The sequence below is a fragment of the Podarcis tiliguerta genome (genome assembly GCF_965153285.1).
Source record: "Podarcis tiliguerta genome assembly, chromosome: 11".
Classification (NCBI taxonomy): Eukaryota; Metazoa; Chordata; class Lepidosauria; order Squamata; family Lacertidae; genus Podarcis; species Podarcis tiliguerta.
In genome coordinates, this window is record NC_139544.1 from 62,835,070 (window position 1) to 62,862,860 (window position 27,791).

At 48.5% G+C, this 27,791-nt stretch overlaps 1 protein-coding gene across 7 annotated transcripts in view; it reads left to right on the top strand.

Moving 5' to 3' along the window:
• UNC13B (unc-13 homolog B) overlaps positions 1-27,791 on the top strand; it is a 154,343-nt gene that overhangs the window by 45,782 nt on the left and 80,770 nt on the right. For 3 of the 7 annotated variants that reach the window (XM_083402609.1, XM_083402608.1, XM_083402610.1), the window contains 3 exons: positions 1,170-1,392; positions 14,390-14,689; positions 15,143-15,233. In XM_083402609.1, the coding sequence (XP_083258735.1) occupies positions 1,170-1,392; positions 14,390-14,689; positions 15,143-15,233 (614 nt within the window). Of the gene's footprint in view, positions 1-1,169; positions 1,393-1,974; positions 2,101-10,287; positions 12,312-14,389; positions 14,690-15,142; positions 15,234-27,791 lie in introns of those variants that run through there. The other 4 variants (XM_083402606.1, XM_083402607.1, XM_083402604.1 and 1 more) reach the window with 2 other exon arrangements.

A 27,791-nucleotide genomic window follows, 5' to 3' on the forward strand; every position in this document is an offset into this window, starting at 1 on the left:
CTGTAGAAACTAGCCCTTATGTTGAATAAATGGAAGAGAGTCCTGAACCAAAAGGGTTGTAAGAAGCGGGCCCTGTTCCGTTTCTGGTGGGCAGTTTTGCCTGGGCTCTCCAGACCACAAATTCAAGTGAGGCAGAGGAGCTGCCAACTATACCATGCGGATGCTGGAAGACGGCGTCCGGCATCCTGGCTCAGATCTGCCCTCTTCAGACAGTGCTTCTGTTAGATTGTCCTCCCTCCGTTGCTCGGTGGTGGTTGTAGCTTGTGGGTCGATGTTGCACAGTGACTTTCCCGCAGTCCCTCCTTTGAGCTCCGCAAAAGTTGCCGGTTCCCCTTACCATTCCCACTTTGTCAACCAAAAAAGAAATACTTAAGCTGTGATCACCTGTGATCACCCTCGGCAGAGCATGAGCACTCGCAAGAACAACCTGCCAGCGCATCCTGCCAGTTTGTTCCTGCTCTCCTTCCCTCTGCCCCCCAGCCCTGGGCAAACTTCCTGGGAGGGACAGAGCTGCCTTTCAAACTAGAGTGTCCTTCCTTTCCCCTTGGGCGATGTTTACTTGTTGTTTGCTTCAGTGGCCACCTTCTAAAATACCCCTAAATGGAAATGTTGGCAATTGTGCACACAAGGGATTTCCTTCACAGATGCTTTCACCTTCCCGGCTCCCAAATGTGCCACGACTGTCCTTTCCACTGATGTTTCCTCCCCGTTCCTGGTTGGAGAGATGCTGCTTAGCTGAGGGCTCCTTGGAAGAGGTCTAGGAAGAGAGGGGAGAAGCAGAGCAGTGCTGCCTGCAACCCTGCAGAGGGAGAGGAAGGAAGCCAGTAAAAAAAGCTGGCTAAGAAAATGGTTCTGCTCTCTTCTCTTTCACCAGCTATTAAACCAGGTGAATAAATAGATTCTCCTCTTTCACCCATAATAAAGCCAGCCTTTATGGTATGTACTTTGGGAGGAGTTGTAGAAACAACACCTCTTCACAGGCCTCATTCGTGATGCTTAGGCAGCCAAATCTCCAGTGAGCAGCTTCCCTGGGAAGCCAAGAAGCTCTTCCTTTAGGCTGCCCTTTACTTTGTCTCAAAAGACAAACAAGCTCACTTGAAAGGTGCTTTTGTCTGAAGTGTCCGGATCTTGGACTGGGAGACGCTGCTCAACCCTCTCCTGTCTTCTAGCTTTTGAAGACCACGATAGTGCTGTGGATGACAGAGACAGCGACTACCGCAGTGAGACCAGCAACAGCATTCCTCCCCAGTACCACACCACCTCGCAGCCCAATGCTTCGGTGCACCAGTTCCCTGTGGCTTCCCGCCTGCAGCAGCAGGGGGTCCCCCGAGAGTGCTGTGTGGAGTCCCTGCACGGCTATGATTTGGACTACCACGAACGAGCAGCCATCAGGTAGGTACCCCCTTGGAACCAGGGTGTTTTCTCTCCCCCAACCACAAATTTATTGGCAGGAGAAACTCACCGTAAGCTACCAAGACTGGGGCTGGCTGCTTCAGACTCTCTTGTGGTCAGGTATTTAAAAGAAAAGCCATTCTGCTGCTTCAGGGGTGACAGAAGAGCAGTGAGCAACAGCTGCCAGACATGGTTCCCCCCACCCAGAATAGCCCAATGGGAGCAAAGAAAGGTTTGCAGCTGAGCCTCCTCCTTGCGAAGCAGAGCTGGGGTAAGCAGTTCTTTTTGCTGTGGAATTTTGAGACCCCCAGGCTGCCGCCCTGAGTGACCAAGAGTGACTGACAATATGTGGATCAATTTCACTTGAGATTGCAAGGCGTGCTCCCCCTCAGGATGCCCCTCTTGCTGAGATTTGGCTTCTGTTGTCTCACACCCATCCAGACTCCTGCCATGATTGCGCAACCCCCAGTCCCACACGCCACACACTTGCTTTCACTTTCCATTTTATGATACTAAGCTGTTTGAACCTTCTGTGTTGCTCTTGTCCTTCACGTCTCCCAACGTCTCCTTGCCTTTTTGAAGAAGGCGCCATAGCTTAGACTCCACTGTGAGTGGCCGAACTGACCTGGAATCTGCATCACAGTCAAGTCAAATGACAAGCCGCCAGCTGTCATTAGAGAGCCGCCACTCACTAGAGGTGTCTGATAGGTGGGTGACCCTCTCCGAAGCCTCTGTGTCCGTGTCTCGTGACGTGGCTTTGGTCTGCTGGGGTTCCTGGGCTGGCTATCAGTGTTTGCATGAATTCATCCTCTTCCAAGTATAGTTGCCGGCTGGCTGTTTTCTATTGCTTCTCTTGTTTCAACTGGGTTTTTGTTGCTGTTGACTTCCTCCTTAGGAAAAAGGTAGAACATTTGTATCAGACCTCTAAAGAGAAAAGTGATGCAAATCTTTAGCTTTCCTCCAAACTTTAAAATCTTAGATCTGTCTAATTTATTCTCATATAATTACTTTGGTTTCTAATTGCCCTGTCAATATTGTAGCTGGAGTTTTTAGGATTCATGTTTCCAATTCTGACTTGCCCATCATAATCCTGTTTGTGCTGTCCATGTGGTTAATGGAAGTAACCCCAAATAATAATTGGAACGGTTCCTCATTTTGCGCCTTATCAACATGGTTGTTTTTTTAAAAATTTATTTACCTCTAGCGTTAACCACAAGAAAGATAATGGGTTTTTCCTGTTTTGTTGTTTTGTCACATTGCAAATTTAATTAATTGATGCCCTTTATTGTGTGCTTAGTGTAATAACTTATTATTAGTCTGTTGCAAATGCCCCTTCTTAAAATCAGGAGATAAGGGTCCTGCTGGATCAGGCCAGTGGCTCTCCTTCTCCAGCATCCTGTTCTTACAGTGACTGACCAGGTGCCCGGGAGAAGCTCAGAGGGAGGAGCTGAGCTCCAGAGCCCTCTTCTCCTCTCCTGCACTTTCCAGCAACTGGGGCTCAGAAGCACCTCTGCCTGCGACTGCGGAGGCAGAGCAGAGCCGTCATGGCCAGTAGACTTTGATAGCCCTTCTCCCCCATGAATTTGTCTAATCCTTTCTTAATCCAAGTTGGTGGCCATCTTGCTTTCTGTGGGATAAACTCCATTGAGACGCTCCAGAAAGTGACTTGTAACATTTTAGGTAGCTGCTCGATTACATTTTTAATCTGCAATTCCTGTTCTTAACAGAAGTTTATAAATAACGTACCATACATCACTTTATAGTATACATAACACTGGTATACATGTTTCATGCTCTCCTACCCTTACAACCCTACTATTTAGCTGCAATATTAGTAAAAGAGAGATTCCTAACATTTCACGTTAATAAATGGATTCATTGTTATGATATTTTAATATGCTTTCTGCATGTGATTCACGATATCATTTGGTCTTTATGAAATGCTCCTTTGCAAGTTTTGTGTTTAAAGCTCTTTTTTCACCCCTCCTGCTCTTTCCTTTTTTTCTCTGCCCTTCTGTCCTTCTTATATTTTCCCCCTCCACACGTATCAGACCAGGATCTTTAGTTAGCAATGGGAAAGTCAGGATCATTCCATTTGATTATGAAGTTGGCCAAGAACAGGAAGAGTGCGAAGAGAACTATGAGGAATTAGGCAAACAGTTAATAGAAGATTTTTTAGAAAAAAGTCACAGGACTAGAAGTTCACAGGGCCGAAAGAGCCCGAGGCTCTCGAAAAGGGAGAACTTTGGCCATCCTGAAAGAGCAAGATACTCACGGAAGGCTTGCCCAGAATCAGGACATCCCGATGTTCCTTGCTATCCAGAGGAATATGACACAATAGACAGGAGAAGAAAGAAGAAGCTGAGATATAACAATTTTGAAGAATGCGAGCGAACTATACTGCAAAGCAGTAGTAACCGGAGATTTTCTTCAGGCAGCATTAAAGCAAGAACTGAACATAACCTATATCCTGATTATGATGAAACTGAGAAATGGGGCAGCAGCCCCATTGAAAGTGAAGAACAGTTACCGGAATATCCAGTTCTGCGTCCGTACAAGAATGGCCTTCTAGTCAAAAGTGGCAACTTGTCTGCTAACCAACGCGCAAAGCATGACTCAGGATCAGTCCATTTTGATGGTGAAAATGAGATCCATTCAGAACAGCCAGCTCACTCTTTTGTGCCATTGGGTGCCCTTAAAGAGTTTGGCAGCTGTTCGTCCAGTGTACTCCTGTACTCCCCAGTTTCGGATGATGATGAAGAAATGGAAGAAATAGCAATACTTTCCCAGGCATGGCGTGAATCCAGCGTTCGCCATGTTGGAGACCTTACTGACGCCCGTACTGGAAGTGCCATATCCCTGTTACCAAGGGACAAAAACTCACATAGGATGAGAGGAGGAAAGCACGGCTTTCTTAAGCAAGACTTGACCCTCTCTCCTGTTGAAGAGCCAACGGAAGAATACGTGGACACAATGGATGAACTGCAGTGCTTAGTTGAAACTGTGTCTGAATACTTAGCTGAAAAAGAGGAGGAGATTAGCAAATTTGAAACCCTTCCTGCGAGCAAAAATGCAAGCGATGGTGCCTCTCCCAAACTGGCCAGTGCTGATAAGCTGGCGGAGGAAAGTGCCCCTTTGGAACAGGCGAAACCAGCCGCTTCTGCTGCAGAGGAGAGTGAGGGCAGCAAAGGCATAACAGAGGCACTGCCAGACTTGTCTGGGGTGAAGAACACGGTCAGCTCCTTATTTAGTTCTTTCACCGAAAAAGTGGGCTCAGGAACAAAGCACTTAACAGCCTCAGTTGAAAAACTTGTATCTCCCACACCAGAGAAACCTGAAGCCCCTGGTCAACCTGAGGGAGGCATCACAAGTCTGTTTTCAAGTAAGCCTAAGTCTGAGGGTGCCTCTCCAGAACCGAAAGCAGAAAGCAAATCGGATGCCAGGTTGCCCACTGCAACTTCCCCTTCTGTGACCCAGAGTAGCCGTGAGCGAGAAGCCGGTGATGCCAAGGCCAGCATCCCAGAAAAGACAGCGGGAGACAACAAGGCTCTTCCAAGTGTCCAGGGTGCTTCAGCAAACGCTGCTCCGCCCCCTTCTCTGGACCCCAGCTCAGTTGTGAACTCCGTCTTAGGCATCTTCAACCCTTTGAAAATCTTCTCCGAAAAGGAAGCACCGAAAAAAGAGACTGCAAAACAAGAGGAGGCTGTGAAGGTGGAAGCCACGCATGCCTTGGCTTCTGAAGCCAAGGCAGGTGGGAAGGCAGCTGAAGGCAACGCGACAAAACCCACCAACGTTGCGCCTCCTGAAACGAGCAAGAGCGAGGCAGAAGCGAGCGCAAGCAGCGGCCCCGTCTCCTCCATCTTTGGCAAGCTGTCGAGCTCCGTTAGTTCTTTTAGCTTGAAAGCCAGTTTTGAGAGTCTGGCTGTTCCCAAGCAGCCAAGTGGGCCGCAGAAGGCTTTTGATGCGCTGCCGCAGGCCACAAGTCAGCCAGATAAAGTTGTTAAAGAACACCCAGACATGCCAAGAAATCCACAACCTGCAGGGAAAGTGCCAGAAAACAAGCCAAGTGAAGCCAAGAAGGAGACTGGTAACGCTCCGCCGTTGGAGCAGAGGGAACCATCTGAGAGCTTTTTCAATCCACTTAAGAAATCCTTCAGCCAGTTGCTGCTCCCTTCTTCTGCTACTGAAACTGTGCCAAAGGAGCCACCACCGGGCTTGGGGAAAAGTCACCGTTCTGAAGATGATGTCAGGAAAACAAGCTCCGCAAGCAGCGAACCCAACTTCCCTTTCACCGGTAAGCTCCAGATTCCCTTTTTGAGCGGTTTTGGTTTTTCAGACAAACCACCGCAGGACAACAAAGAGAAGCCAGGAATTTTCACTTCCTTCTTGAAAGCTGCTTCTGTGGAAAACCTGACAGCTTCAAAAGATCAAACTGCCCCACCAAGTTTTAGTGGCAAGCCACCAAATGCTGAAGAGGGTCACAAAAGCAGCAACACGGAAGCTGCCAAAATGGACCCGTCAAAGTCTCAGGCAGTTCCCGAGGCACCGCAGAGAAAAGAGGAGCCGACGAGGAAGAAAGAACCCAGTAAAGAAGTTGGTCTGGGTGCACCAAAACGTGGAGATAAAGACCAGGGTGCCTCAGACACTTCAAAAATTGCACACATGGATCATGATACCAAACGCATGGGTGCTCTGGACCACAAGGATTCCAAATGCAGGGGGGAGCCGGCAGCCCCCACAAAAGAACCTGACTTAAATACGACAGCAGGAAAGCCAGTGCTTCCTGGTGGAATCAGAGAAGACCAGGTAATGGATGATGCTCAGAGGAAGGCCCCACAGCCAGGGCAGGGATTGCTCTCGGGCCTCTTCCGGCGGGCGTCTTCAGACCACATAACCCACACGGAAGAGTCGAGTGCTAAAAATGAAACGGACAGCCAGAAGAGCAGATCAGCTGGCTTACTTTCTGGATTATTTAGGTTTGCTTCAAGTGAAAACCTGACCGAAAGTGTGCCAGATAAGGCAAAATCAGGCTCTCTGGGCATAATGAAGTTTTTTGAGAGGAGCGAAGAGCCTAGTTCTGGTGACAAGTCCGTTGGCTCACATGTGACTTCCGGTCCCCAAGAAAGCACTGGGGGGAAACCGGAGACGGGCAGCTTCATAAAGAACTTCATGCAGAGGCCTAAAGAAAAAGCGGAGGAGGCAGTGACCGAGACTGCGAAGGCGAATGGTCATTTGCCTCACCCAGAACTGAGCAAAATGGACAACGGACATGGTCCCGTCCCTTGGCACCCCCCCTCTCAGAATGCTTTAAGATCACAGCCAAAGATACAAGACTTATCGGGGCAGCCAACTCTTTATAGACAACCTACGGATTCCAATATTTATCAAGCAGTTCTCAACGAAAGGTCAAATGAATTTCTCAATTCCTCTTTGCTGAATGCTAAATTGTATGGCCACTCAGAGCAGCATCTTGCTCTTGAGGAAACAAGGAGCCACTCTAGCTTTGACTGGGAATATGATGCAGGAGCATTTTCTCTCAATGCCCACCAGGTTTCCTTGCCCGTTTACTACGTCTTGCAGCAGAATTCTGTCCCACTGGCTGAGTTTCTGGAATGGCCAGACTCCAGTGATGCCGTAGTGAACTTGTGTAAAAAAGATGGCAATGCCAATGTTGTGGATTGGAGGTCAAATGCCAATTTTGATGCCCTGAGCATGGATTTCAGTGTCATGTCACACGAATCGTTTGATCAGTTAGACTTACAAGATTTAGGTCTAGAAGAAACTGAAATGTGGGCAACGCATTCTCTGAATGGAAACCTTCCTCCATTTGATGACTGCAGCTATATTTTGGAAGAGATGCCCATGGACTTAAGCTATTCGTCGGCATGTGATGGCAATATGTGGACCTTAATTGATCAGGAGTCCTTGAGCCTGGAAGGCAGTTTTGTCTATTCATCTTATAGCCAGGAGTACCAGGACTGGCTGATGCTGCTTGAGAAGGGCGTCTGGTGGCCATCGGAAGAGGGCGATTGTGGATATTACATGTACAGGGACGGTCAGTTTGTTTATTCCCTGCTCACCGACCCCACTGGGCAGTATGTCTACATTTGCACTCCTGACACTTACACCTACCCAGACTACTGGGATTATAATTATCCGCAGAGCATTTTGCAGAGCACTGTCTTGGAAGATGACATGATTGCCGTTTGCGGTTTCAAAGTGCCTCTTAGTAATGAAGACGAGTTATTCTGGTTTGCTGAAGAGGAGCAATTGGATAATTACTCTGTAAACAAACCACTTGATTTGTCTGTAGCTCTGCAGAGAAGTGATCAACTTATGAACATGAATTTAGAGACCTTTTCGCAGATGTTTGAGGAGTCCATTTATTACCAGAGAGAGCAGCCTTTAGACTTTTCAGGGTACAAACTTCAAAAACTCAAAGTAGACTTTAGGCCTGAGAATGACATGGAGTGGCACACAGAAGAGCCTCCCCTGACCCTTGACCTTAGAGTTCACTCCAGGGTGGCTTCCAGTGGGAGGCTAAAAGATGATGCTCTGCCCAAACATCCGGACAGGACCCCTGCTGTGACAGTTTCTGAAAGTGCACAGTCAAAACGGTTTGGTTTCCATATATTCCAGTCTTCTGCTAAGCCTGAGCCTTCATCGGCATCTCAGAGTGTTACAGAAGTCAAAACCACTGAAGAAGATAAAAAGCCACCTCTGAATAAAGTCGCATCTTTATTCTCTGCTTTGGGTGGCCTGATGGGTAAGGGTACGGAAGCGCATGAGACAGTGGAAGATGCGGCTGTGAAGAAAGGAGAACCGGCGGTGTTGGGACACAAAAACGATGCTCTTCCAGCTTCGCCACCCAGGAAAACAGGAGAGGATATGCAAAACCAGCAGCACACGGAGCATGAACAAGAGAGAAAAGAGAGAGGCAGATTAGTTAAGTCCGTTAGGGATGAAAAGCCAGTGATTTCTCAGAAAAAGCCTCCGCTGGTGAGGTCTTCCTCTCAGCTCAGCCAGGGTCCCATGGACAGCAGGACCAGTCAGCTGGATAAAAGTGTTAAGCCTGCTCCCCTCCCAAGTCAACAAAAACCCAAAGTGGGTGAGGATGAACCCAAGAAAACCCAGCCAGCCCCCAGCCAAGCACCCGCGGAGGCTGAGGGCACGTTGTTTAAAAGTGCTCTCAAGATTCTCAGCCTGGGAGAAGACTCCTCCACACCTGCAGCACCCAATAAAAGTCAAGGCCCCGGGTTCTTTGATTTCTTTAAAACGCAGGTCAACAAAGCCCCACAGCCACCGCCAGCACCCCAGCCAAATCTGACGAAAAATGAAGCCGAGAAGAAAATGCCTCAGGAGAAAGTGGAGCCCCCAGGCATTTCATCATTCTTTGGTTCCATAGGGGATCTTTTCAAAGTCGATGCAGCCCCTGCCCCACCAAGTGCCGCTGCTCCACCAAAGAGTGGAACCCCCACCTCCCTGAAACCGAATGACAACGCGGACCAGCGTAGCCGAGAGCCAAGTAAGAGCAGCACTCCTGCTCCTCGAATCCCCGTGGAGCAGGCTCGTGGGAACGCTGCCCAGAAGGCCGCAGTCCCCAAGGAAGAACAGCATGGGAAAGTAGGCAAGGAAGCTGCTCCAGTGAAGAAGGAGGACATCCCCACCGCAGGGAATGCAGAACCCAAGCCTCCCATGCAGGCAGGCCCTCGAATGGACCAAGCAAATCGCTCTCCAGGGCAGCATGGCCACGGACCAGCTGTTGCACCGGGACCGCAAGGCCATGCAGGAGCCATGCCTGGTAAAACTCAGCCAGGAAAAGCCAGTCAGCCACCCAGGGATTCTGGGTTTAGCCTGCCTTTTGGCTTATCTCAGGCAGCACCTTCGAAGCCTCCGCAGGCCCCGCAGCCGGCTGGCAAGAGCATCTTCTCCTCCTTCTTCGGTGCCCCAGAGAAAGCCCCTGCCCCTGCTCCAGCAGCTCCTAATGCCAAGCCCCCGGAAGGAGAGGGTCTGTTCAAGATGCCTTCTTTCTTTTCCGGAGGGCCCACCACAAAGAAGAACGTGCCTCAGAGCAGCTCCAGCTTCAGCTTTTTCAACCTGACCTCCTTCCTGGATGACAAACCACCGGCAGCTGCTCCTGACAAGGGGAATATTGCAAAGCCACCTCAGCAGCAGGCAAGCACCCTGGGAAGGCCGCCTCAACAGCAAGCAGACGCAAAGCCTTCTATGAAGCAGTGTGTTTCTGTTGACTCTGGCATTGGACTTGCCAGACAGCAGGGCTTGAAGGATAAAGAGGCAGCGGCGGGTGTTATAGAAGCAGTACTTGGAAAGCAAGAGGCTGTTGGTCCGGAGCACAAGGCAAGTGAGTTAAAAACTCCTGCGGCTGAGCATGCTGCGGCAAGTGCTTCAGAAGTGAAAAATGAGGTAGAGATACCTTTTGTGGCCAGTAAACCTCCTGATGATGGTACAGATAGAGAAGACCACTCAGTCTATTCTGATCCTGGCTCTCAGGTCCCTACGCTGCAGGAAGACATTGCACCTTCCCTTCCGGAGATTCCACAACCAGAGGAGCAGCTGCAAGACAATGCAGAAAAGAGTGGTGGTATTGTGGTGTCCTCTGAGAAGGAATTTGTTCCTTTAGTTGAGAACGAGACTTTTGAAAAGGCAGAGCCCGCTCCAGTTTGTGATGAGACCTCTGTGGCTCTTGAGCCATCTCCTGCTCCTGGAGACCTTTCACAGGAGGTTGTACCTGAAGAAAAACCAAGCGCCCCTGAAGTCAAGCCCCCGGAGCCCAAGCAACCTGATAGGACCCCAAATACTGAAGTCAAGCCCCCGGAGCTCAAGCAACCTGATAGGACCCCAAATACTGCAGGAGAGCAGCAGGCTCAGGGCCAGAGGCCTCTCCCTCAAATGGCAGCAGCAACACCTAACCTGCAGGAGAAACCTAAAGAGCCTGAGGCTGACAAATCAGTTCTAGATTCCTCCGTTGAAATGTTTTCCAGCTTCATGACGAAGATGAAACCAACCAAAACATTATCTGGCTTCTTTTCCCAGCCTCAGACTCCAGCAGCTCCTAGTGCCCAAAAGAAGAGCACTTCGTTTTTCGGCCTTTCCTCCCTGCCCACTGGGCCTCCTCCAGCATTTACAAGTGATCTCTTTGGCATTTTTAAAGGAGCAACAGACGAGACCCTTTCAAAGCCTGCAGGGAAGACCGCAGGCACTTCAAAACCCCAGGAAATGAGCTCCAGGGCAAAGGAGGCCGTGGGCCCAGTTCCTGGTAAAGGTCTCGCAAAACAAGATAAAGCCTCTAGGGACGAACTTTTAGGGACAAATGCCGGCAGCGTTTTGAAACAACCGGACCAAACCTCTAGGGCTGAACCTACAGAGAAAGAAGCTAGCAGTGACTTGAAACAAGATGCCCCTTCTGCTTTAGCAGATGAGAGTTTGGGGAAAGAATGTAGGGCAGAATTGGAAGCTGAAAGCAGTGGAAGACCTGAACATGGTCTGGAACCCTCCCTTAATGCTTCAGAAACTTTAGACTCAAGTAGGGATCAGGGCCCTGAAGTGGTGCAGCTGGACACAAACTTACTGGCATCTGATGAAGCAGGGAAGGCTGCCCCGTGTAGTCCAGAGGTACATGATGCAGTTGAGACGGTGGTGCTGCAGGAGAAGAGTGAAGTGCCTGTGGAGCCCTTAGAAAATGATGCTGTCCCTGCTGTTGAAGAGCAAGTGAGCCCGGCAGGAGAAACAGACGTTGGCCAAATGGATTTGGAGAGTACACGTGAGCTGGAACCCAAGGTTGGTGAGGCAGATGAACACCCGAAACTGCCAGAACTGACGGATACTTCACTAACCACTGAAGAAGTAACTACAAAGAATGAGGCAGATGTTGATATTTGCCCACCAGACACGTTTGAGACCCTGGAGATGGAACCCAAAGCTGCTGCAGATGAGGCCCATGACTTGCCCCATCAGGATATAGAAAAGGTCCCTGAAATAAAATCTGATCTTCCTCCTGAGCAGAAAGAGCCTCTAACCATCAGCGAAGCAGCCCCAGAAGCTGCTCCCTTGAAAAGCAGTTTGGCTGGTAAGAGCAAGCCAGCCGGTGCTCCTACAGAGGCCAGCGGCACCAAGCCCATGTTTGAAATTCCAAGCATGCCCACTTTGCCCAAATTCGGCTTCATGTCTTCTGCAGACAGCAGCAAGCCATTTGGCTCCTTCTTCTCTGCACAGCCGCCTTCGGCAAGCAAGCCTGCGCCTGAGCCAGGCCTCGTGTCCAGCTTCAACAAGTTTTCCTCAAGTCTGTTTGGTGGAGGAAGTGATGAGAAAGCAGGTAAAGTAGAGGGCACTCCGGCTGCTGTGTTTGGAAAGAAGCTGGACTTCTCATTTCCGTGGCAGAAAGATGCCAAGGAGGCAAGTCTCAAGAAGGAACCAGATGTGCCAACACCAAAAGCTTCCTCCAAACAGGAGGTGGCCCCAATTGCTTCATCCAAACTGGATTTGAAGGCACCAGAAGCTGTCTCAAAAGCCGAGGAACAAGCAGTGGATGTGACCGGGGCTGATGGGAGCCCAAACCTCTCTGCCTCTGACCAGCCAGCTGACAGTGCTGCTGATTCAGACCTTTCTTCTAAGCAGCCCGACAGCAAGAGCAACGAATGCTTCGATGGTCCCACACCTGACATTCCAGTTGCGCCCAACAAGGAGCTGGAGCTTGAGGTCTCCAGAGAAACGGAAGATGAGCCAAGCACCATTTCCAGTGAGCCTCCTGGGCTCCCTGAAGAGGAACCAGCAGAAGGTGCCACACAGGTTCAGGATGAAGTAGAGCAGAAGGAAAGTGTCCCTTGTCCAGAAACGGAAACACTTGCTACTGGACTGCAGCCGGCGGAGCAGAGTAGCCCTGAGCCACTCAGGAAGAAAAGGCCAGTAGCCAAAACAGCATGATAAATGGTGCCAACTTGTGAGCCATTTATAATGCACGTGCTGTAACAGTAGATGCCTGACCTCGTAGATCAGACTCCTCTAGGCTGTGTTTGGCATTAGTAGTACCCAGTGGTAGGTAGAGTTGTGACCGCTAGTTGCTAGGCTGCCCACCCAGAGCCTCCCCTGCCCTTCTCCTTCTCGGCTTCTGGTTTCCTTTGTTCCAAAAGATGACGCTTCCCCTTTGCTCTCCGTTTGTGCTGTGTCCTTGTGAGTGAGCTGCTTTGAGTATTAGTTTCATCAACCTTCCGTAGCCTAATTGTGTGCGTGAGAAAACAACCTGTACCTCTAGATGACATGGTGGGAGGGAGGAAATCGGGGGCTCTCTTGGTTTGCAGAAAGCTTAGTTGGACAGCATACAAGGCATTCACATTTTAAGATGGGAGAGAGACCCAGATGGCAGCAAAAGCTGATCCAGTGGTTGCAGTTCAGTCCCCTGCAGCATAACTTTTCTAACACCCAGAAGGGGATTCCGACTAAACATCAGGGAAAACTTTCTGACAGTAGCAGCTGTTGAACAGACTCCCTTGGGAGTTGGTGGATTCTCCTTCCTTGGAGGTTTCTAAGCAGACATTGCCTGGTCTTCTGTCATGGATTCTTGAGCTCTGATTCTTGCATTTAGGGGGTTGGACTGGATGACCCCTGGGGGTACCTTCCAACTCTGCCATGCTAAGATTCTGTGATTAAAACCTTCTCCCTCCCACCAGTTAAACATGGCCGTGGACTATTAAGGTACTAATGCAGAAACATCCAGTTCTTGCTGCTCAGAAGCTGTTACTGCTCAGCTAACAGGATTCAGTTTTTCTCTACTTTTACCAGCTGTATTCAGCGGCATTAGCTGAATGTGCTTTTCTGTGTTAGGCTGCGGGCATCTGGAGCCAATGAGGAGCTCCTTGGCGCCCCATTAGGTCTCCAAGCAAGCTGATAACTGGTTTTCTGGTTTACCATATCTCAAAAACATTCTTAATTATTCCATATTGAAGAGAATTGCAGTGATTTCATGTTACAGCTATCAGTGTATTAGTGACTTTTGCTCCCTGTTTACCCCTCTCCAGGGGATGATTGGGGCTGGTGTTCTTGCTGCCCCTCCCTAGTTACAGAACTGCTAGTTACTAAAACCATTGCTAAATCTGCACTCCTCACCCGCCATCTCTAGACAACTGGCCCAGCAGGGATCCTGCTTCAAGCATTTTCCTTTCTGCCCAGCCTGTTTTCCAAGGAATAGATGGGATTTTCACACTGTAGCTGCCTTGGGTCCTCTTGCAGATATCTCTGCCTATGTGGGCTGCCAAAAGCCAGGCAGCACTTAAATAGCGGCCCAGAAGCATTTGTGCCCCTTCCTTCTTAGAATTCCACAATGGAGAGAGAGAGAGAGAGAGAGAGAGAGAGAGAGGGTGTATTGTTGAATTAACAGCTCCTGGTGCAGTAACTCCAACCTTATAATAATCAGTCACTCCCAAGCAGCGACAGCAATGGGCCCATGTTGTGCTGGAAGACAGGGCTGATTTTTCTAAACGGCAGCCACAACAGGATCCATTCTCAGCCGCTGGAGAAACTTAAGAATGTGCTAATGAAATGGGAGTAAAGATGAAACCCTCATGTCCCAGAATCCACGTGCAGTTGACATGCTAGGGGCAAACGTCGTAAGAAGGTGTTGAGCTTAGCAGCTTAGAGGTTCAATGTGCACGGAACTTTTGCTGCCTTTCTTAATTTTCCTATGGCCTGTAAACAGTTTACAGGATGCGCAGCAGATGATGCTATCTGTTCCTGATTGATATATCAATAGGGTCCAGAGGCTTAGGCCCAGCACAAAAATTGCAAACACAAACTTGGAAGTGGCGGGCGACTGAGAACAGTGGCTGCAGTGTGCAAGAGACATTTGCTTGGCTAGAGTTTCCATTTGATGCTTTGGCCTGGTGTAGTTAGGATTTGCACTCTCTCTCTCTCTGCGTGTGCATGCATTGTGCTGTTTCCTGGTTGCCAAGACCTTTGGACTTACTAATGCCTTGCTCTCTCACAGTCCTGCCAGCAGTAGTAAGTTTGGTTCCTCCTGTAACATCAGCCAGGGAAGCTCTCAGCTGAGTGAGCTGGACCAGTATCACGGGAGTGTGCCCTGCTCCGAACACGAGGACGAGCTCGCAGAAGGGGTGCCCGCTGCTCCTCCTCCTCCTCCCCCGACAGAGGGCCCTGCGCCATCTAGCGAGCAGCATGAGCCCCAGGAAGTGCACAGGGAAGGAGAGGGGAAGGTGAAAGAGCATGCCACACCTCAACTACCTCCTGAAGCGGACGAGCCCAAAGAAGCCACGAAGACACCGGGCAGGTAGGTGGTGCACGTTGGCCATGGATTCCTTGGAGTTGAACGTGAGGCCACTTTTCTGGTTGATCTTGGGAGAGGCAAACAGGATATGGGTGTGGTGCCATAGCTGGTTTTGAGTAGTCCACTGGTGCCTAGGGTCAGAAAGGGGGGGGGGACAACTGTCGTTAAATAAATCTAATCCTCCTCTTCATCATCATCATCATTTTACACCCATCTAGTGACTAATGGGGTGCATTCCTTACAGGGTTCTCTACCACAGTCCCTGTTGGCCACACTTTTTCTTCTTTCCGTGCCATTCTCTGTCTTTTGCTGGCCATCCCAGGTCTCTTGGGGCCAACTGTTCTCAGCGTTTGTTCCCACCATTACAATAAAAGGTTCTTTTCATGTGTTGAGTTTCATGAGACTGCTCTTGAATTTCCAGCACTCATTTTTCCCCTCGTTTTTCTTTTTTGCAAGTCACCTTGACGAAAACGAACTTCTCCTGCTTCCCGCCGCAAGAGCCCGCTGGATCCGAGCCATTAATAAAGTGCGGCTTCAGTTTGAAGAGGTAGGGCCTGTGAACGTGTCCCTTCCCCCATCCTTCCACCTGTGTCTGCTCTTGTAAACCTTGCCGTGACTTTTGTCTGAAGGTCGCTTTGCTTGTCTAAGGGAGACACCGTCCTGGGACAGCTGCACAAACGGTGCGTGTGCCTCTCTGGTACCAACAACTTGCTGAAGTTGACCGTGGTGACCTTAATTTGTTGACCTCAAGGCAGAGGGGTGCAGAACTTGTGCCCCACCAGATTTTGTTGGACTCTCTCCTCAGCCCCAACAGGGCTGGGATTGGGGTGAAGTTGGAGCTCAGCGACATCTGGGGGCACCAAGTTGGCTACCTGTGTTGTGTAGAAGAACCAGAATTATTTATGGAAGTGTTGCATTGACATCACTGTTCCGTTGTGTCTGTAGTTTGTCTTCTGAGGCCCTTCTCTATGTTCCCTCCCCAAAAGGTTCGGAGGGTGACAACACAAGAAAGGGCCTTTTTTGGTGTGGCTCCCCGTTCGTGGAATGCTCTCCCCAGATGCTTTCCCAACCCGTTGTGGGTGTGTGGGAGAGGAGACCCTTCCATGAACTACTGTGCTGCTCCTGGCGGCCTCCCGATTTCACTCCAGAGAGCACCCAGAAGCCGAGTGTTGTCTGAACAGGCCGGAGCAGAGAGTGGCAGCAGGTTCCCTCTCTGCCCCGTGTTGTTGTTGACTTGTGTCATTTGGATGCTGCCCTGGCCAGCGGAAGGCCATTGATGTGCCCCGGATCAAAATAGGCTCATGTTTGCAACCTTGTCGTTTTAGATGGATCAGAATTTACACAATGTCACCGGGCTTAGCATTGCAACTGTGTTGTTGAGGTATCACAAAAGGGTCCTTAGCAGCAATGATATTTTTCATGGAAAAGGGAAATCTGAGCTTAATGTGGGGAAAATACAGGGTGGCAGTTTTAGGGGATTCTGCAAAATAAGACCACGCAAAAGGAGCACCTATCTAACACTGATGTCAGGCTTTCTTAGCAGTTTCTCACACAGGGCAGAAACTGTGTTTTGCTACAGAGAGTATCAAAACACTTTTGTAATTCTTAAGCAAGTCAGAAGCCTGTTGAGTTGAATTAAAAGATCCTGACGGGTGTAAGAAATGTGAGATATTTACAAAAAGCCGTCAACCCAAGAGCTTTAACAGAACAACCCGGCGAGTTTGTCTGTCTTCTGAAAAATGCTGCTTTGAATCATTTAGTGAATTGTTTTGAAAAGTAAAACTCTCAAGAGCACTGGAGGCTTCTGCGCACAAAGAGAATTGGTGGTGTGTGAACGACAAGCGGCTCTTGATGGCTGCAAGCAGACCCCTCGTGCCTTCAAGTGCCTCCCTCCGTCTGCTTTCTTGTGGGCCAGAGAAACTGGCAGGATGCGCCGTGGAAAGCTTTTGCCATTGCGAGATGCTGCACTGGCGTCTCTCCAGAAGCACCAAGGTTTTCTCTTGATGCGTCTCCTGGGAGCGGGAGATAGGAGTACAAACTTGTCTGCTGTGAGCAGGAAGGTTCCTTGCGCGCCTGTCAAGATGGGTACATTAACTCTTTTTCATTATTCTGGCTTGTGCTTGTGTCGTGCTTCACTATTCATGGAAGAGAGTTGTATTCAGTAGCAGCAACTATAAGATGGGTATCCCCCTTTGCATCTTCTATAACCTTTTTTGGAAACTCTTATAGTTGCAATACTCATCCTCAGTTGTATCCATTGCAGAGCTGTTGAGGATAGCAAATTATCGTCCCAACTGGAATTTGGTTCCAGTGGAAATAGCATGTTTCAATAACGGACCTGGTGGAGTAGGCTCCATTCCTGAAATCATTTGACCCAAACTGGAGCCTGGCAATTCAGCCCTGCCCTCGCACATGTGTGCGACCCACATGGTCTGTGTCATCAGGCAAATCAAAGGTTTGGAACATGGATGCCTTCTTTTGCTTTGGGCAGAGTCTGCCTCCCCTGTGTGGGCCTTGGACACTCTTGAAATGCAAAGGTGCACACTGGTTAAAGGGTGAATTTTCCACATTTTGGGGTTCTCCTCTGTTGCAAATGAACCTTAACCAGTCCTGGGTCAAATCGGGACTTGAAAGCTGTGGATGTTTGGCTGAAATCTTAATCCTTTCACACCAGATACGCTTGGAGTTCAGGCAAGCAAGCCAGACTGTGAATTTTGCTCTGCTGCGTTTGTCAGCAGCTGGTACCGCAGCTGTTGTGTGTGGAAAGCAAAACGGACAAGGAGAGCCTTGTGTGTCTTGTAGATTTAAGTACTATGAAGCGAAAGGCTGGTCAGAGACACCTGTCTGTCTTGGAGTTGCAGGTTCCTGTGTGGGGCTACTGGTGTGGAAACATTACATCTCGGGGGCAAAATAACAAATATGTTTCACATAGCGTAGAAAAGACAATACATATGTAGTATTATTCTAAAAGTGTTATGTGGCATATACTTTTGACATCCCTTTAAAAAAGCTGTTTACATTTCCATATGAGATTATAGTCCTTTTTGTGTGTGTGTGTGGGGGGGTGTATTTACACGCATTAACTCCTGGCGTAGTAGCTTGAATATTGGCAAAGTCTGCATGTTGTCCTTAATAAAGTTTTTGACACTTATATCCAGGTTGATGAATTTTCATAGGGCTTTCTGGGTAAATTGAAAGTGAATCCATCTGGAATGAGAGTCAGGAGAGAATTATATGTCAATAGCCAGGCTTATTAAATTGATACAAATGAATCGTGTCTTACCTTCTTGTTGTTGGCAAAGGAGGACCATTTTGGAAATCCTTGTAATGTTATGTGGAGGTAGCAATGTGTATTCTCTGGGGAACTGATGGGGATCTTCTGATCTGGATTGCAGTGAGGGGCCAGATCACATTTTACTAGAAGTTGCAGAAGGGGAGCTGCGAGGGCCCCCTAGGATTTGCTTTAGCAACCCAAGGCAGAGGGCTCCTCCTCTAGAAACCCTCCCGTCTTGGCAGACAAGATAAACATACACATACTAGTTCTTTGTTAATTTTCCTTCTTGTGGTGGTTTTTTTGTGGTTTTATAAAATACAGTCCGTTTAAGTTTCACATTCTTTGCTATGGGGCTGCGGACTGTGCTGCCTGTTTCACGATAGCAGACTTCTACTGAGTCAAAAGGTTCATGCAACAAAGAGCCTTGTTCTCAGGAGCACTCAAATGTGAAATTGCTGATCTCTTAACAGAAACGTGGAACTTGTCCCTAAGACCCCAAGGACTGGAACATGTCCAATGTGACACAAATACGTTTAAAAGGGATTCAGGCGTGGGGAGGGGTTTGGAACCTGGAAATTACAGGTCACTTAGCTTAACATCTGTCCTGGGAAAACGGGTGAAAAATATTGTCAAATAAAAATAACCAAGCATATAGAAGAAGAAGCCTTTGCTGAAGCAGAGTCTCACTAACCTATTTAGAGTTCTTTGAGAGTTTAAACAGGCATATAGATAGAGGTGTTCTGGCTGACACTGTGTTCTTGGACTTTCAAAAAGCTTTTGGCAAAGCACCTTGCCAGAGACTCTCCAGTATGCTTAGCAGTCGTGATATAAGTGGAGAGGTCCTCTTGTGGACCAGGAATTGGTTCAGTAACAAGAGGCAGAGTGTAGAAATAAATGAGCAGTTCTGCTGGAGGGAAGGAAGGAAGGGAGTCCTCCAGGGACCTGTGCTTTTAAACCTGTTCATAAATGATCTAGAGCAGCCTTTCTCAGCCTGTGGGTCCCCAGATGTTTTTGAAGTACAACTCCCATTATCCCTAGCTAGCAAGGCCAGAGCTCAGGGATGAAGGGAGTTGTAGTCCAACAACATCTGGGGACCCACAGGTTGAGAACCGCTGATCTAGAGCATGGGTAGACAGCCTAAGGCCCGGGGGCTGGATCCGGCCCAATCGCCTTCTAAATCCGGCCCTCGGACAGTCCGGGAATCGGCATGTTTTTACATGAGTAGAATGTGTGCTTTTATTTAAAATGCATCTCTGGGTTATTTGTGGGGCATAGGAATTCGTTTTTTGTTTTCAAATTATACTCTGCCCCCCCCCCAAGGTCTGGGGGACAGTGGACCGGCCCCCTGCTGAAAAAGTTTGCTGACCCCTGATCTAGAGTTAGGGGTGTGGCCAAGTTTGCTGCTGATTCTAAGTTGTTTAGGTTGCTAAAACAAAAAACGGATTCTGAGGAGCCCAAAAAGAACCTCTGCATCCTGAGTGAATGGGTCATAAAATGGCAGTTGAGAGGAATTGAAAATAAAACTTACCAACATCATAATTCTGTGGGGTGTCTTCTTTTGGAATGCTTTGTACAGTTCTGGTCACCTTGCCTGAAAAAAGGATGCTGTTCAGTTGGAAAAGACTCAGAAAAGGGCAGCCTTTTAAATGATGATGAAATGATGCCTGACATGGAGACAATGGATATAGAAGGAAGAGTTTCTCCCTCTCTCAGAACCCTGGAAGTTGTGGGCATCCAGCAGAGCTGCAGGTTGGGGTATTCAGGACACAGAAAAGAAAGCGCTTCTCCAGCCTTCCCCTCAGTTGGGGCCATCCAGCTGTTTTGCACTACAACGCCCATCAGCACCGTCCCCATGGAGCTGCACGGATGGGAGTTGGGGTTCAAAACGTCTAGAGGGCACCAGGTTGGGGGAGGTGGCTTCAGAGGTTTTGTCCAGTCAGATACTTTATGAAGCTCCAGGTGCTTCCTGGGCTATGGATTTCCAGCCAGTGGTCTAACAGGTCCGTTCGCAAGTGGAATGAATCTGTGTTCTGTTTCCATAGGAAAACGCAGCTTGGATGTGTTCCTTCACTGGATGAGCCAGTCGGTGTTGGGAAAAATTGGACTGTGACCCCATTTTTTAAGGAGTTTGTTTAAGATGTGCTTTTAGACAACAGCAGGGCCAATCCTCCTGCAGTCAACTGTAATGGAAGTTGCTGGTTATACTGAGTGACCGTAGTAGTGAATGCACAAATGCCAGAAAGCATCTAGACTTCGCTTTGCAACTCACTGGTCTGAAAATAACAGCACACCGAATCAAGGAGCCCAAACAGGCACCCAAGAATGTTTTGCATTTTGACCATTCTGGGAAGGTTGACCTGCTAGCAGGTTGCCCAGGGGGATGAACATGCTGCTTCATGTGTTTTTAAATCAGTCCATCACCTTTAGGAGCAAAGGAGGCTGCCGTATTGTGAGTCAGAGCAATGACCCATCATCAGTGTCTACTTTGATTTGGCCAGGCCTCTCTGGGATTTCAGGCAGAGAGAGGTCTCACCCAGCCCTGTCTGGAGTTGCCAGGCATTGAACCTGGAACCTTCTGCAGGCACAGCAGATGCCCGACCACTGAGCTATAGCCCTTCCCCTAGCACAGAAGCAGGCAGGTGCACAGGTAAGTTGCAGCTCCTTTTTCAGACATGGTCAGCTTATGATGTGGATGCATTTTTTCTTTCCTTATTCTCTTTGCCTCGTTTTTGAAAAGTGTCCAATCATCTCATAAACGGGGCTCATCTGTCATGGCCTTATGGTTTAGAATGCTTTTTTGGTGGCATTTTGGAGACCCATTATGAGGTATCAATGGGCATTTTTGTGGTCAGGGGGGCCATCTGGACAACCTGTTTGGAGTGGAGGCAGAACGCAGGAGTTGTGGGCACTTTGGTAAACATCAGCGGCTGCTTTTCTGTTTAAATAATGAGCGAGGGCTGTCATTGGGACTCAGAAGTCCTCCCCAAGCAGAAGGGATACTGAATGTTAAGCCAAAGCAAATATGTGAAACAGAATTCTGGGGAATAAATTATGCAGATGAAGTCCAAACCGTTTGTGCACAGGAAGCGTTTGCTTTTGGGAGAAAGAAAGCCCTGCAAACATAGTCTTCTCCCATTTGGAAGCTTCTCTAGCTGAAGACATAATCATCTGGGAATATCCCTCTTTTGAGCCCCATAGAAATAAACAGGAGATGCGCAGGGCACAGATTTTCTGTTATTTATCTGTCTAGCAAATGAGGTTAAGTGGACAGGGCACCCCAGGAAATATGTCAAAGCTGGTAATGTCCAGAAAGAGCAAATGGTTGGAGCTGTTGAGAGGTGCAAAGGTGGCACCTTAATAAGAGCATCAGGAGATCTCTGAAGCTGGAGAGACAAATGGGGGCCTGTCTAGTCTGGCATCCTGTTCATACCATGACCAGCCAGATGCCTCTGAGAAGCCCAAGAGCAGGACACAGGATCACCAGCAGCTGGTGTTCAGAGGCACTTGGATGGCACTGAAGGGCTGGGGAGATGTTGTGCATTCCCTTGGCAACAAAAATTATCCAGGAGCTGCACATTGAAGGGGCTAAGTTTAAATCAGTGCTAAAATGCCAGCAGTAACCCTGGGTGAAGCTCCTGCAGTTCCCATCTGTTGGCTGGGAGACTCATTGGCAGAAATGAAATCAAGAGAGCAGGCTAGAGAGCTTGATCCACTTAATCCTTCTGCTGCAGACACTGGCTGGCTGCTGCCTTTGGGGCTAACGGGTTTCCGTTGTTTGACTTCGCCCCATCCTTCAGCCTTGCCTTCTTCTCAGGTGGGGCTTCACAGCCGTTTCTTCAAACAGAGCTTATCCTCGCCCTGGGCTTTTGAGAGCTATCTCGTCTCAGCAGCTTTAATTGGAGGGTCCCGCTTTTTGTGGCGGGTGCAGTGGAGAGATTTTAAGCGTCTGTCTAAAGTACCATTGTTGTGTTCAGTGCAGTGGGAAGCTCCCTTGATGGAATGAGGCGCAGTTTGTAAGGACCAACAGCAGAGGGTATCTTCTCTGCAGCAAATACAGCCTTGCTTCTGTGGGCTGACTGCGGATGTGTTTGGAGGGGTGATAGGTCAGTTTACAGCAGGGGTGCCTCCCCCCTCGGCCCTCCAAACCACATGGGACTCCCAACTCCCACCATCCCTCCTCATTGGCCATACTGCAGCTGGTAAGAGCTGGGAGTCCAACAACATCTGGAGGACCACAAGTGTTCCCCATCTGTGGCTTAAAGGGAAGTGTGGTGCACATGATAGGAGGCAGCAGGTGTTGCTTTTTGCTCTTCAGGATGATTGCATAATATTTGCATTGATTGCATATATAAGATTTCTCATAGAACGAATTGTCTTAACAGTTATGCAAAAGTTAGAACAATAAAACCCCTACTGGGATTAAAAATCACAGTTAAAGGAAACTCTGGAACAGGAATAGCAATAACCTCCGGGTTATAGGGCAGTATATAAATTTATTTATTATTATTACAACAACTATCGTAACTTTGTCAGTAGCACCAGCTTGCGCATCCAAGACTCTCCCAGGAAAAGATCTGAGAATATCCTGAGGTCACTCTCTCTCAGTCAAGGAATCACCAAGACACAGTTTCGGGCCATGTTCTCCTGCTCATTTGCCGTCTTACCTATTCCTTTTGTGAATTGCTTCTCGTGACATATCTTGAATCGATTTCACAGTAAAATTGTCAACAATAAAAACAATTGCATATATGCAAACTATCCTGTATGTGCAGTTTAAAACAGCTACATATACAAAAACAATTTCTAATAAAGACGCAGACTGGGACAAGCTGACTTATATTCACTGGAAAGGCTTTTTGTGTGCGTTTTCAGAGAAAGGCAGCCTGCCAGGGAGGAGGCGCAGGAGATGTTCCTGTTGTCATTCAAGCTAAGATACAGGGCTAGCCGTGTTAGTGGACCTAAGAGACAAGGTGGTGAAACAAGAGGAACACGCTGAGATGCCTTCAGCACCATGGTCAGCAGCACCTGCTGTTGCCTGATTAGGCATTGGGATGTGCCAAAGGGCTCCTGCCCCTCCCTGCTTGTGTCTTGTGCCTCGGCCCAGTAGACCTGAAGGAGCATCTCCACCCCTATCGTTCAGCCTGGACACTGAGGTCCTGTTTAGGGAAGTTTTTAATGTTTGAAGTTTTATTGTGTTTTTAATATTCTGTTGGGAGCCACCCAGAGTGGCTGGGGTATAACTAATACATAATTATTATAAATTATTGTTGTGTATTTCTTATTGTGGGAATGCATTGCGAAAGAGGGCCCATTTGTGCAGGAAATGAGCTTGCAGTTGTTAGGCAGAGTCTGCTTGACACGTTTGTGCAGTGTTCTTAACCCTTTTCCACGCTGAGGCCTCTGCTCTGATGCAGCCCAGGATTTCATCACCTCTCCGGTCAGAGGTGCATATCCCGGTTAATATCTGCCCCTAAACACTTGACAGGCCATAATCCTTAACATGGTGCTTCTTCAGGGCTGGAGGAAGGTGATTGGTGGCTTGAGGAATTTGGTCTACTTCCCTTGTTGTTATGGTCAGATGGTTCCCTAGTTTAGACTCCACGGGGCAGTGGGACGTGTGGATGTGATCTGCCTCCAGAGACCAATGGATCCAAATGGTTCTCTAAGGATTCTGGGAAGTTTTTTGTAGATGAGGCCAGTCTCTGAAATCAGAAGTTGGTCTGGGTTGTTGACACAATTTCTTTCTATCTAGACACTTGAGGGGAGCCTCTTCTGCTCTGTGGTTTATGCTGAGCTGGGGCTGAGAAGATGGCTGAGATGTGAGCTCAAGCCCCTCTTGTCTAGCATCTGATGGCCTCGCCTCTCCCGGAGTGTTGGTCTTCCTCTCCCTGTGCAGTCAGTCACTCATGCACTTGCACCCTTCTCCAGAGCAGGAGCCTTTGTGTGTGTGTGTGTGAGAGAGAGAGAGAGAGAGAGAGAGAGAGACCGCTCTGGTGTGCATTTGACGGGCCGTTTTCTGCTAGAGGCTCAGCTGCATCTTCTGTGGTTTATCCACCCACATGCTTAGGGAAGAATTGCTTACCATACAGTTTATCTGGAGTTCAGAGCTTTACTCTTCGGGAAGTTGGAATGAAGTAGAGAGATAACTAGGATTTTTAAAATATAGAATTATGTATACCTCATAGACATCAAAGCACTTGGCCTACATTGCTGAACTCTTTCTTTATCAGTTTTAATAATTCCTCACTGATTCAGCCCCAAATTAAGTCTTAGCAGTGAATTAAAACTCAAGGCCCCCACAGTGCAGAATGTTTAAACTCCTAACTGGAAGCGGAACCCCAGGGAAAGGCTGTCGCTTTGCCTGCAGAAGCTTCCAGGTTCCTTCTCCAGCTTCATCCGAATAAAGCTTTCTTGGAGTGAACCTCTTCCAACCCCTTCCTCTGTGGATTGTCTTTTGCTACCTTAAATTCCTTGGTATCTAGACTGAAGCCCAATTCTGCCTCCACGAGGAATGCATCCAGAGAGCTTCTGTGTGGCGGCAGCTTGTTCTGAGGAGGCGCTGCTATTAGAAAGCAGCTTCCCTGGTGAGGTCGACACAACTGCTTGGAGAGCCTCCTTGTTGGTGCTCTGCATTCCTGGCAGGAGGCTCCTGGAGTCTCTCACGGGGTGTGGCTGTCAGGCCTTTGAACCTGACACTGGACCATCAGGAGGTTCCCCAGGTTAGGTCTGGAGGTGATCTCTTTTTCTTCCTTCCGCTCTGTGGTCTGGGAGTGAGCTTCATGTTGGATGACCTGCCCTGGTGTGGCTTGTCTTTTGAGCTGTCGCAGTCCGGTTCACGGGCGATCGAAGTCCTGGCAGGGGACGTCAGGACCGGGGGCAAGATGGCGGGGTGGGAGCAGGAAGGGGGGTCCAAAAGCCAGGAGCCAGAAGCCAGCAGTCCAAGTGTCAGAGAGCCGGGAGTCAAGAAGCCAAGGGTCCGAGGGTCAGGAAGCAAGGAGTCAAGAAGCAGAGGTTCAAGGATTAGGAAGCAAGAAGCCAAATGCAGGAAGCGTGTTGCTGCGGCAAAAAGCCGAAGGGAAATGCTGACCTTATATCCCTTCCCAGCTCTTGCCACCAGGTGCAGTGAGTTACCAATCGGCCTCGCCTGTGTGGCTGCGCCTTGCCTCTTCAGAACAAACTTAGGAAAGCCCCAGTCCTGCAGAGTCCTATTGGTCACAGGGCCCGGCTCCTGCACACACACACCTGACACGAGCTACCACACACTCACCTGAGAGAACCAGGGCTTATTTTGGCTTCTCCAGACCCTTCCCTTTCCCCATAATCTTTGGCAACTCCCATCATTCGCCCTCCGCTAAAGCATTTTGGTCATTTATTTCCATCGAATTCTTCTGTGGCCTTTTGAAAATAGCCACACAATCTCTTCATCTCTCTCTCACTCAGAAGGCAGATCAGAAAAAGAGATGTGTTGATGACAGGTACATGCTCAGAAACAAGGAAGTATAATTGAAACAGCAGGCCAATGTAAACCAAAATAACAGCAGTTACTATGCTGTGACTAATTAATTAATTAAAATGCCTTTTTCCAAACACAACGTACCATAAAAATGGCTAAAAATAGGTTTAAAAACAAACTCACGGTGGGTTTAAAAACAATACAGAATAAGCACTGAAAGCAGAGACCTCTTCATCCAACTGGAAAAGCCTTCCCAAACAAAAAGGTATTTAATTGTTAATGAAAGTACAGATAGTTGGCCCCTATTGTATCTCGGCAAGGATTCTGTTCCACAAAACAGGGGCTGCCACATGGAAAGCCCTGCTCTGAGTTCCTGCTTTTGTTTTATGGACTTTAAGGTGAAACTCTCCCACGGAAAGCAGTGACCTGCTGATTGTAGCAGATCTAAAGGCTGCCAGTGAACTTATCCCCAGTGAATGTCTCTAAACCTTTTTAAGGCCATCTAAGCTAGTAGCCATAATCACATATTCGGGCAGCGAGTTCTGTAAGTTAATTAAAAATGTGAAGCGGAATTTTCTCTTGTGTCCTGAATCTGCTATTAGTCAGTTTCACTAGGTGATTGAAAGAGAGAGGGGAAAATCTGGTGGGAAACAAAACCTTTGCTTCTCCTATATTGTGTGTAACCTCTGCACCAAGCTCCCCCCTCCACACTTCATACACAACTTCCGTCTGTCTAAAAAATCTCCAAAAGTCAGCATTTCCTCTTCTTGGAGGGGCTGCAGTTCCCAGATCATTTTGAACCATGTTTTCTGTCCCTTTTGCAACTCTTGTGATGTTATTTTTTGAGATGAGACAACCAGAAGTGTCTGTAATATTTCAGATTCAGGTAGGTAGCCGTGTTGGTCTGATGCAGTAGAAATAGATATGAAAAATAAAAAAATTGTCCAGTTGCACCTTAGAGACCAACTAAGTTTGTTCTGGGTATGAGCGTTAGGTATCAGAAGAAGTGTGCATGCTCACAAACACTCATACCAAGAACAAACCTAGTTGGTCTCTAAGGTGCTACTGGACAATATTTTATATATTTGTAATATTCCAGATGTGGTTGCACCACAGATTTCAATAGCAGCAGTACAGTACTTGAGACTTTATTTCCTAATACTCTGTAGCATGAAATTTGTCTTCTCGCAGCTGCTGCTGCTGCACACTGCTCCAAATTTCCATTGCTTTCTCAACTGCAACCCCAACATCTCTCTCCTGGTCAGTTGTCACCAGCTCAGACTCCTTCAGTATATATGGGATGTACTCCCCACTTCCTCCTCCCGCCCCCATCACTTCATGCTTATTCAGATTGAACCTCGTTTGCCATTTTATTGTCCATTCATCCAGCTGAGAGGGATCCTCTGACTTCCATTTTGTGTCTTACGAGGACTAAGGCTGTGTTCTTCAAGGCTGCTACAACCCATCTACCTATTCCCATTTTGAGAGGGTGTGTCATTAAAATTCCACCAGAGACGTCTGTGAACTGAAGGAGCCAAACGCACAAAGAGGACCACCCAACAAACGAGCATTGAAAACTTTGACCAGGTTCTCAGGAGGGGATGAAGCGCTTGTGTTTTGTGGGGTGGGAGGGGACTTTGCGCGCTTCTCAAGAAGAGGTGAGGAGCACCTGCTGACGTGAGCCTCGGGGGGACAAGTTGGTCTTGAGGAAGCCTCATGAAGTGGAGCCTTAAGAGGAGAAACTCCACGCTTGTTGAGAGACCTCTCCTTTTGGGCCCCCAAAAGGCTGCGAGGTGATTTCCAAGTTCCAACTCATAAATACGGTAAAAAATAATAACTGTGCAGCAAAAGGCAAGAAACTGATTAAACTAGCTCCAAGGAGTAGGCATAAATGCAAGTCGGTTTAAAGTAATATAAAGCGTAACAGCAGGAGTTGGAGAGGTTTGGGCAGAGAGTTCTGGCTTTCCTTCCTCCCAGTGTTTGCTCTTGTTGGGCGTTGGGTCACACAGGCTGGTTGTCGGCTGGCCACTCTCCAGGGCTGCTGGGGAGCCCCCTTGCTCTTGCTGAGGCACAGTCTCCGTGCCCAAGTTTGGGTGCATCAGTGATGATGTTTTGGCAGTTAATGCCGGAGTGGGTGTACAGCTGGTGATGAAGAGATATGGGATAAAAAAGACCACCCCCCCAGCAACCATGCAATTGCAATTAGCCGCAGCCCCTGCAACCTCTCCCTTTCCTAGCGAGCTGTGAAGAAATCACTTGTGGGTGCTCTGTGTGTGTGTGTGTGTGTGTGTGTGTGTGTGTCTGCCTTGCTGTGCTGCCTGCTCTCATCTTTCCCGAGGAGGAGCTCGTTCATTGCTTTTTGTCACATTGCTTTTTGC